This window comes from Nematostella vectensis, chromosome 9, assembly GCF_932526225.1.
Source record: "Nematostella vectensis chromosome 9, jaNemVect1.1, whole genome shotgun sequence".
NCBI classification, from domain to species: Eukaryota; Metazoa; Cnidaria; class Anthozoa; order Actiniaria; family Edwardsiidae; genus Nematostella; species Nematostella vectensis.
The window spans coordinates 8,327,245-8,338,408 of NC_064042.1; the positions used below are offsets into that span (position 1 = coordinate 8,327,245).

Consider the following 11,164-nt stretch of genomic DNA (forward strand, 5'->3'; position numbering starts at 1 on the left):
GATTTAAGTTTGACCAATGAACAACATCGTAGAAAAAAGCGGGAAAAACAGCCAATCAGATCACCGAAGAGCAGAATAAAAATGCCAGCAACACATACTTCGCTCTCCTTCGGATTTTCGCGCTCAGATCGACAGGGCAGACTCGTACCCAGTCGCTTCTAAGGGGAAAGAGCGATGCGCGCAATGCATTGTGGGGCCGCCCCACAATGCATTGCGCGCATCGCTCTTTCCCCTTAGAAGCGACTGGGTACGAGTCTGTCGACAGGGTGTGCTCAGTGTTTGCAGTTTGTGCCGTTGAAATGAGTCGAGAGCAACAAGAACAGCCAGATATTGTGGATCCATCACCAGCTCCCTCAGAAGAAGAAGATGTTATTTCAAAAGTGACAGAGCACTTTGGCGATGCAATTGCACAGCGATTTAAAGGTATGAAGTCTTTCATTGAATCAGTGAAAGCTAAAAGGGGAAGTTTCTCTCAAGTCAGCAGAGTAGGGTAAATTTGGCGCGCACATTTTCGCTTTTGCAATGCCGAATGGATCTCAAAGCGTTTTCGAAATGAAATCGCAAAGCAACAGAACAATTCTTTCATAAAGGACGTCTGACTTACCTTTGGCCATCATCTTTAATTTAAGTGTACTTTCTAAAGTAAGAAAATGAGGTTGGAATTTCAAATTTCAACTCGGCAAAGAAAGTGAAGAAACATGGCGGCCTAAAAGAACTTGCCAAAAACTGCCGCGTGGATAGTAAACATATTATAGCTATTGTTTCTGGCCACAGAAAGGTAATTTGTTCTTTGGGATTCCGAATTGCCGCACAATTACAACGCTTGCTCTAAATATTTTTTTTTTTTGCTTTCTTTGTTTTTCGACTTTGCAAAAGTAGCCTCTGCACGAAATTTCTCATTCTCACATGTGCAAGAAAATGGCGCGAGGAACCCGTCGACATAGGCCTTCACAAAATCGCATCGAGAAAGCATGGCTTTTAACTGGAAATGTGGTATTTCTGTGTAGAGGTTAATTTTATAATGCTGAACAACAAAAATATAAATAAGTCAGAGAGATAAAACGCAGCTTTGGTTCGCAGAGAAATTGAAACGACAAAACAACAGAATAGATCAATAAAACTTTTTTCAAATGTATCTTTTGCATGCAAATATTGAATCCATTCTTCTTCTGTTTGGCTGCAGATGAAGATATTACATGCCCAGAAGCAATAGTAGACTTGCTATCTAAAGATGCTGATGCGCCAATTTACTCAAAGGTTGGCTTAACCTATGGAAAGGCCCTAAAATTCAAAAGGATTTTTGAGGAGTCGTTCCAATTGCCAAAGAAATCTTCATCAGCCTTGCCCAAGTGCAAACCAACAATGGCAGAGTTGTCAACATACGATCCTGAAATACAAAGACTGTACCTGTCTAAGTGAGTGTGTTTTGATATTGGATATAGATGAATGTCCTTTGAAGTAAATTGATTTATACATTTTTTCAAAATGCTGATGTTCAATTCATATTGTGGCGCATTTATTTTACATTATTTTATCATGCAACACCTTTTTCTGGCATTGTTTAGTAAACTTCATTTATGCAACACATTTAGCCTTATTAATTTGATTGATGTTTAGGCGCAAGAAGATTGGCGCACTTGCCATGGAAAAGTGGGGTGGGCAACTCCCGAAGTTCAACACTCCCATGATGAGAACACAACTGGAAAAGTTTGCTAAAGAAATTGAAGACCAGTGTTCTGTGCCTGAAATAAATTTCACAGTGGATGGCATTATGCAACACACTAAGGATTTTTTCAGTGAACAGCGGCGTGAAAGAAAAGTAAGTATGGTGCAAATGTATTAATAATAATAATAATCTTTATTATCAAAGGATAAAAATACATCTCCTATGTTACAAATAATGCTGAAAAATTAAAAACTAGCTACTAAGTTACATAAGATATTTGAAAGCAATTCTGTTGATATAAGTGTTCTTAAAGCGTTCAGTTTTTACATTTGGTGTAATATAGCGCGTACCACGAAGATTGTATTTGGTTTCTTTAATAGCGGGTAAGTAGCAACGTAAAGGGTGGTTCGGAATGGCTGCAGCTTTTTCATACAGCTTACAGTCTTGCTTGGCGAGTATTTTTCTATGCTAACAGGTGTTGATACGAACCGACGTTTATGACACCTATCTAAGAATGACTGAATAGTCGTTAGATCTGAGTCGCAGGCCCCGTAAACGGATAAGCCGTAAGTGATACATGGCAACACCAGAGAGAAGAATAAATGGTCTATTTCTAGTTGACTATACTGTTCTTTCCTAAGGGTCCTAAGAATATGGAGACATTTGTTGGCTTTAATTAATTTGCTTTTGACGTGCAAGCTGAACTTTAGGTTGCTTTGAATGGTAAGACCTAATAAAAGCACGTCACTGCACTGAGGAATGTTGTGAACTGCATGATAATCAGAATTATTATTTTTCTTTCTGACTTTCTTGCCAGTTTATGGATAAACCTTGCTATTTAAAAGGAATCCTTTTGGTTCTGATTTTTTGGAAAGGTATGAATATGAGTGATTTTATTTTCTCCAGAGAACAAGCCCTCCAGATTCCTGGTCTCCTAGAACACCAAGTTCTTCTAGGGTATGTACACTGTTCAACATGCTTCATAGTTTGATAATTATTATTATTTTTTATTTGATTATTTATTTACTACTTTGTCTACTGTGAAGAACTAAAATACAATACAGTACCTAAATTGTGATGGTTATCTTTGAAGCAACTTGCAATTAAATTTGTTTTTGTGTTCTTCAAGGCTGGCTCTTCAGATGAGGAATTCTCACTACAATGCTCCCAAGCAAAGCTACCTAAAATGCCTTCCATGGTAGGAAATCTCCAATCTAATTGTTTATTTGCATTCATTATCATCTATTCCCACTGGGCTCATACACTTGCCTTGGGCCACTTCTGTATAGTTGAATGTAAAATTGGCTGAATCACAAGAAGTTATGCTTCAGTTTTTGTCCAGGTCATTGTTAATCTCCTTAAAAAAGGTTACCAACTTGTTCAGCTTTTAAATAATAATAAGTCAGAATACAGATAGAGGTTGCACTGTACACCAAACCTCACAAACTCAAACTGAAAAAAAAATTGAATAATTTATTAATTCTTTACCCCTTTGATTGAAGGGCAGTCAAGATGATGAGGAACCAGATGATGAAGGATCTGATAATGATGGATCTGATGATGATGGTTCTGACGATGACAAGAAAAGTACAGATACTCTCCCAGAAACTGAACCTACAGTCATAAATAACTTACATAGTAAAGCAGTGAAGGTTATCATTAAGGCGGTATGTGGAAGTATCCCAAAGGATAGGGAGGTAATAGTTGATGCCTTAAAAAACACTTTTTCAATAGGTCCAAGAACACTATTGAACCTTACTCACACCCAAGTGTGTGAGGTGCTGGCCAAAAAAAATTATTGCAGGCAAATATGTTAAGTGTTTGGCAAAGCCAAATGAAATTACAAAAACTGCCCATGTACAGGTTATCAAAAAGGTCAAATTTTGAGCTCAAACATGTAGTAGCTGTATGCTAAAGTTTTTACTGGCTTAAGTACATAGTTGTGTCAGGGACACTATTGAACCTTACTCACACACAAGTGTGTGAAGTGCTGGCAAATATGTTAAATATTTGGTAAAGCCAAACGAAATTTCAAAAACTACCCATGTAAAAGTTATCAAAAAGGTCAAACTTTGAGCTCATAGTACCTGTATGCTAATGTTTTCACTGGCTTAAGTAGATAGTTGTCTCTCCCAGAAACTGAACCTATACCAGTCATAAATAACTTACATAGTAAAGCAGTGAAGGTTATCATTAAGGCAGTATCTGGAAGTATCCCAAAGGATAGGGAGGTAATAGTTGATGCCTTAAAAAACACTTTTTTTCAATAGGTCCAAGAACACTATTGAACCTTACTCACACACAAGTGTGTGGGTGCTGCATGGCCAACAAGATAATTGCAGGCAAATGTGTTGAATATTTGGTAAAGCCAAACAAAAACTGTTAACAAAAAGATCAAACTTTGAGCTCATAGTACCTGTATGGTAACGTTTTCCCTGGCATTTAGTAGATAGTTGCCCAAGAACACTACCATATTGAACCTTACTCCCACACACAAGTGTGTGAAGTGCTGGCCAACAAGATAATTGCAGGCAAATGTGTTAAATATTTTACTTATTTTACAGCATTTTACTGTACTTGAAGCTGTCATGTTAGAAACTATTGTAAAGGTTACTTACCTTTAATTATTTGCACTCTACATTAAAACTATGTTGTTTCTACAAAAAGGGATGTTTGAATTCTATTAAATTTTCCTAGTATGTTAACATTGTTCTTTTGTTTTGCATTCATTTTTTATTTTAATTTATACAGTATTGCTGTCAACAAAATAAGCCATTTGGGGGTTCAATGGTCCCAATAAATTTCCAAAAATGGGATAATGTTGTCCAAAAATTCGGGATTTGATGGTCCCAATAAAATCCCAACAATGGGAAAATGTTGTCCACAAAATGAACCAATTTTGGGATCTTATGGTCCCAATAAAATCCCAACAATGGGAAAATGTTGTCTACAAAATAAACCACTTTTGGGATTTGATGGTCCCAATAAAATCCCAACAATGGGAAAATCTTGTCCACAAAATAAACCAATTTTGGGATGTCTTTGGGATTTTATTTTCCCAATATTGGTTTTGGTAGCCTTTTTCCAATTTTGGGAAATCCCATAAGAAACCCATAGAAATCCCAAAATATTCCCCATTTTTTCCCAAATTGGAAAATCGGAATTTTTTCCTGTGCACGCGCGCCATGTCGATTCCCAATCTGGCTATTTTTAGTAACCACCACCCCATCACTGCGCGTGAGGATTTGCTCCTTTTATTTTGTCCTACTTCCCCGCGGGTTGCGTGTTGTTGTTTTGCCAACTCGATAGGAATGAAAAGAGATCAGGTAAAATAACTCGGAAGAAGAAAACAAGTCTAACTAAGCAAGATTGGCAAATATACTCACAGAAAGCTAAATCCCTGAATAGTGAACTGTTTTTTTTTTGTCTGAGCGGCGAAGTCAAATCAAGAAGAAAGAAAAAAGCGACGAGCGATCTAAATTCACCCTTTAGGCGCTGGTAAATCACGTGCGTACGCACGTGATTTACCAGCGCCTAAAGTCCAACAAAGTCCAACAAATCGTAAAGAACCCGCGAAGGCTCGGACGAGTGAAGAAGCCTGTGCTTTCGTACGAACAAAATGGTGACTCATGGCACCTGTAGAAACTAGACCCTGCGCGCAGGGTTGACTGGGATACCTGAGATCTGCAACTTGTTTGGGGACTGTGTTGTGAGATGTACGACAAAGATTTTACTGCCCACTTTGTATATAATAAAAAATGTATAGATTCTTGGTTTTTATTGTAAATGCCATATCACAACACTGATTGGGGCAAGAAAGGTACGAGGCCTCATCTATTAAGGTGGGGGTGGACTTAAGGTGGTGCTCCATGACAGTAGACGGTGCTGATCACTTAGGGGTAAATTTATTTTAACACCCAAAGTGAGTAATAAAAACAATATAATTTTATTGAAATGTATTATTTTATATATGTAAGTGCCAAGTAAACAAAAACATTTATTTATTTCGAAGTCAAATGAGAGGGCTATAGAATATCCAGACTATACTGGGATACCACAGGTATCCCAGTAATAAATCTAGATTCCTGCAGTTATTCGAAGTTATGAAAGACGACAAATGGCAATACTGTACTATTCCTGTACTATTCTTCCATTTTTCTAGGAGAGAAGAGAAAAACAGAAGATAAAAAGAATGAATAAAGCGGTGCAAACACGGAGATTCATTCAAGTGTGGCAAGGGTATTTACGTAAATTTGCAGTTTGCATTTTGTCGGCAAAAATGGCACCACAGAAGATGATGCTGATCATATACCTGTAGATGTCGGTATAGGGAATGTAAGTTTTTCATTTTTTGTTTAATTAGTTCCTGAAGGCTAACACTAGTGTTATTTTCATAGGTTGAAAAACAAAGTTTGAAGCAAAAGGCGTGTTTGAGCTTAGGACAGAGAGAATTTGCTTCACAAAACAGCAGCGAAAACCCTGATGACACTCATTGCCAGCCGAGTAAAAAACATGCAGCGGCTAGGGCATTACTTATTATAGATTTCAGGTCGTCGAGGGTTAAAGATCGCGACGATTTTCTTTTTCCCGCCGAAAACGAGTTGCCGAACTGCTGGATGATGTGTTTTCCGAGTGGAGAAAACTGTCCTTTCCGCACTTGAACGAGCCTTGAATGAGATCTTCAACCACTGATTACCTCTTATCTATCAAGGCAGCTAAGTCTTAAATTATTATATTATTATGTTTGGACGATGTCTATTTGTTTGCTGCAGAATTCCTCAAGATCTCCTCCGAGTCAGATGTTGTCAGTGCGGAACATTACCATTTTTGGTTATATCGATTTACCTACTTATTATGCAAATATTCAAAATGGCCGCGCGGAGTTTGAAACTTGAATTTGTTTTGTTAGCGAGACGTCGCATCGCAAAAATCGACCAAAACAGCAAAATATCCTGCTCTATACCAAGTTTGATATTTGATTGATGAGTTCTTGTGCTCGAAAGTAAAATATCGTTTGGGAAACCTTTTCAAATTGAGCGCTTTTATTGGAGACTGCCGTAAAATCGAACTCTCTTCGTAATGTTTACGTTTAGAAAAAAAGAAATATGAGTGTGATGGACCAAATTCTACGGCTTAGGACCTTGACAGGACTAAACTAGGATAAATGAGGATCATGGCATACTAAAACAATTTTCACCACAAGCCGAAACGAGTGCCCACAGGGTATGGTGAAAGTTGAGAAGAGCGGAGGTTGAATTGTGAGGACGAAAGTGCGAGTCAAGGCCCAACGTCTATACAACAGGGAAAAATCGCCGAAGAATAGGTATGAAAATTTGTGTCAACATTTAGCCGAAAAGCATTTTACCCTACCCTTGTCTCTCGGGGGTTCGCTTCTTATCATTCTTTAGCTAAATGTCTTGCCCTGCGACCACCACAACAACATAGGGGGGGGGGGGCACTCTAGCTGTAAACATGACTGTTGGTTTCGACAGATACGAACATTTTATGCCCCCAAAAGAACGGAACCGCGCCACCCCTAAGAATATACCTGCATCTGAACTCTATACCCAAAACTCCACCAAGAATAGATAGCCCCCCCCCCCCCCCTTCCCCCCAAAAAAGTAACCCAAATCTGAGTTCTATTCGTAAAACATACAAAAGCTTGAAACTTGCCAGTCCCGTAAAAAAGTTTTAGAAGGAAAATTTGCTTATCAAATTTAATTTATTTTTATTCCCTTTTATAAAAAAAAACCTCTATCCTCCTCACCTCCAAGGCCCTAGTCATAAAACCCGGTTGAATTTTACTTCCTTGTCTTCGCACCTTGTGTGAGCACACCACATGTGACATGCCCTCAGTCATCACAACCTCACTCCCCTTACCATGCATTTCTCAACCTTTAATTTTACACTCTATGCCTTTTCCTATTTGTCTGCACACACCATAAAATAGCCCTCATTGAGTAAGCGCATTACATAGCCACTCAAACCAGTGCCCCCCCTAAAATCTAATGCTAGAGGGGCATAAGATAAGAACTGATAAGAACTTTTTGATGAATTAGCCCCCCTTACTCATCCTCAAAAATACCCAAACCTGAGTTCTATACATAAAATATACCAAGCATAGAAACTTACCTCCCAAATAAATAACCAAACCTAAATTCTATAGCCCAAGCATACAAAATCTTGCTATAAGGGAGCTTCAACTCTCAGATTTGCTTATTAAATAAAATCAATTTTATTCCATTTTCATAAAAAAGACAACAAACAAACTCTGTGCAATAGGCACTGAGATAAAAAAATGCTCCTGAAGTATCACCAAATATAAATATTTATTTTCCATACAGTATGATATCTATGACTGCACAATCATACTCCTAGAATCTCCAAGGCCTAGTAATCAAACCTGGTACAAGAGGGGTAAAAAGAAGGGCATAATGTGCTAAAATAAGCATTTGCGATAAGAACTTTTTGTCAAATTAGCCCCCCCCCCCCAAAAAAATACCCAAACCTGAGTTCTATACATAAAATATACCAAGCATAGAAACTTACCTCCCAAATAAATAACCAAACCTAAATTCTATAGCCCAAGCATACAAAATCTTGCTATAAGGGAGCTTCAACTCTCAGATTTGCTTATTAAATAAAATCAATTTTATTCCATTTTTATAAAAAAGACAACAAACAAACTCTGTGCAATAGGCACTGAGATAAAAAATGCTCCTGAAGTATCACCAAATATAAATATTTATTTTCCATACAGTATGATATCTATGACTGCACAATCATACTCCTAGAATCTTCAAGGCCTAGTAATCAAACCTGGTACAAGAGGGGTAAAAAGAAGGGCATAATATGCTAAAATAAGCATTTGCGATAAGGACTTTTTGTCAAATTAGCCCCCCCCCCCCAAAAAAAAAAAAATTACCCAAACCTGAGTTCTATACATAAAATATACCAAGTATAGAAACTTACCTCCCAAACAATTACTCAAACCTATATACCCCAAACATATAAATTCTTAATATCACTATAGTTTTAAAGGGGAGCTTCAACACTCAGACTTGCCTATCAAATCAAATTAATTTAATTCCCTTTTTATAAAAAAAAAGACTCTTTGCGCATATAATAGAAACTGGCGAGAAAAAAATAAGCCTGAAGTATCACCAGATATGAATAGATATTTTCCATATATCTGCTCTAGTGAAGCTTGGAGCCTCTGGTACCCAGGGTATGACTATACTCCCATTCTCCTATCATCTCCAAGCCTAGTAATCAAACATGGTACAAGTTTACTTCATCTTCACAACCTGTGTCAGCACCCCCAATTAGACATACCCTTTGTCACCACCCCTTTGCCCTTACCATGCCTTTTCCTCACCCTAGTTTACACTTTATGCCTTTTTCCATTTGTCTGCACACACAATGAAATACACCCTCAATGGCTCTAACTTGGTGTTAGAACCTGTGTATTAAGCACGATTTGTGTCACAAAACTTCCTTTTTTTTAATAAAATGAATCATGATGAAAACAGAGCTGGATACAATGAAGTCCTTTGGGGATGGTTCTGACACTGAGGTATACATACACCCCTCATTGAATAAGCACATTACATAGCCCCTCAAACAAGTGCCCCCTCTAGAATCCATTTATAAAAAAAGCCATAATGTGAGCATTTGTGGTAAGGACTTTTTTTTACAACGAGTAATAGCAAAGTAATGCAGCAATGAATAATGACTGCCATCCCTGAGATTTACTGATCATAGCAAATCTATTTATTCCAGGATCAAATATAAACATTTAAACAGTACTTTCATGTAGTGTCTTTAAATTGCATACAATAAACAGTGACTCGCGGCCAATCTGTATACGATTTAGCTTCATTTTTTTTTAATGAGACTCGCTGCCATTCTGTATAAGATTCATTTTAGTTTCAATATCCCAGCTAAATTTTTTCTTGGAGTGTCTTCATTCCGAGTGCGAAAGCAAGATAAATCCAGGGAAATTTTGTGCATTTGTATGACTTGATGAAACGTACAACTAGATAATTGGTGATCAATGTTATAGCCTGCTAGCAGTGGCTTACCCTTCCGCGTTCATTACAGTACGATTCGGTGAAGTCGTAAAAATAACCCTGCAAATGAGGTCTGTTGCCGATGAGAAACAACACAAATAGGGTATATATGACGCACTGAGTCGGTGAAATCCCTGCTTAAACAGATAAGAAGAAATCACTGCTAGCAAAGAGTTAAAAAGCGGCGTTCAACATGATTTTCCCGATTCAACGGAACCGCCATTTTGTTTTCCCACTCTGAGTTGAGGCGTGTCCGCGTGAGACTGGGCATAGTAATACTCATCTCTGATTGGTTAATCAGATTGTTTATCAAATATAACCAAAAATGGTAATGTTCCGCACTGGTTGTGCAGGCCAGTGCAGTAGAACCCCGTTAATAATTTAATTCCTCTAATCTATCAAGGCTGCATGTTCTTGTTAAGATTTATCCGAGTGGCGGTTTTCGCTGCTGTTTCGTGAAGGCAAATTCTCTCTGTCCTACGCTTTCGCTTGAAATTTCGTTCGTTCAACCTATAAAAATACTCTATAAGAAACAAAAAGACCACGGATTATAAATACGAATGTTTTATCTTTCAAAGACTTGGTATTGTTTGAATAGTCAGGTAAAATAAGTAAATTTGTTATGGAGTGCTGAAATAATTTTTAGTTTAAATAGCCTGTGATTGTATCTCGATGTTGATATTGGAGCCCGAAACTTGCCGTAGTCTTCCCATTTCCCGGGTTTCAACCGCAGCCTGTATTATTAAGCTGTATTTTTACCCAATAAAGAAGTTATAAATCAATTGAGTCATTTTTATTTGTCCTAAACAGGGTCCTAAAATGAGGGTGTTGTCCTAAACAGGGTCCTGAAATCAAAGGTGTTGTCCTAAACATTCTTTTTTAGAATTTTGTCCTAAACAGGGTCAGGTTTCAAAACCCCCAGCGGCACCCCTATACCCAAACATAGGCTAAGTACTCCCCCCCCCCCACCGGGGAAAATCTAAAATAAAGTAATTTTCCTTAAAACCGTTAAAATTCAGAGACGGCAATACCACAAAATATTGGCGAAGTGTTTTCTGTTGCAATGTTACCCACAATGAAGCAAAGAATAATTTATAGCAGATAATTATATGCGAAAAAAAATATCGTTATGTTGTAGGTTAAAACCAGCGCGCGCTCGTGAGAATGTCGCCATTCTAGATTGCGAATGCAGCGCGCGCGCGCAATGCAAAAACAAAAATTATCTGCTAGATTTGTTTCCTGAAGTTAATTAATCATTTGATTACCAGGTTACAGGAAATACAGATTTGAGTTATTTGCGCGAACACGCGTTTTAAAGGGTCCATACGAACCACATACCAATTTCTTGAAACACCGAAAAATTCAAATTACTAACTTTTTTTTTATCGGGATCTGGTAGCCCCATTCATGATATGTTTTAGAAATT

General features: G+C 37.7%; 2 protein-coding genes across 5 annotated transcripts in view; one reads left to right on the forward strand and one right to left on the reverse strand.

Moving 5' to 3' along the window:
* Positions 1-11,164, reverse strand: part of LOC5515455 (centromere protein I) — a 34,464-nt gene that overhangs the window by 1,611 nt on the left and 21,689 nt on the right. The gene's annotated exons all lie outside the window — the stretch shown is intronic.
* Positions 241-4,371, forward strand: LOC116618095. Of its 3 annotated transcripts, none has more exons than XM_048732189.1 (7): positions 241-423; positions 1,184-1,415; positions 1,618-1,819; positions 2,573-2,623; positions 2,796-2,864; positions 3,169-3,301; positions 3,836-4,371. In XM_048732189.1, exons 1-7 carry the CDS (start codon positions 300-302, stop codon positions 3,934-3,936), a joined length of 912 nt encoding a protein of 303 aa, XP_048588146.1. In that variant the 5' UTR covers positions 241-299; the 3' UTR covers positions 3,937-4,371. The 3 variants fall into 3 exon arrangements, with proteins under 3 accessions (XP_048588146.1, XP_048588145.1, XP_048588144.1); XM_048732188.1 differs by having other exon boundaries at positions 3,169-3,292; positions 3,827-4,371; XM_048732187.1 differs by having other exon boundaries at positions 3,169-3,913.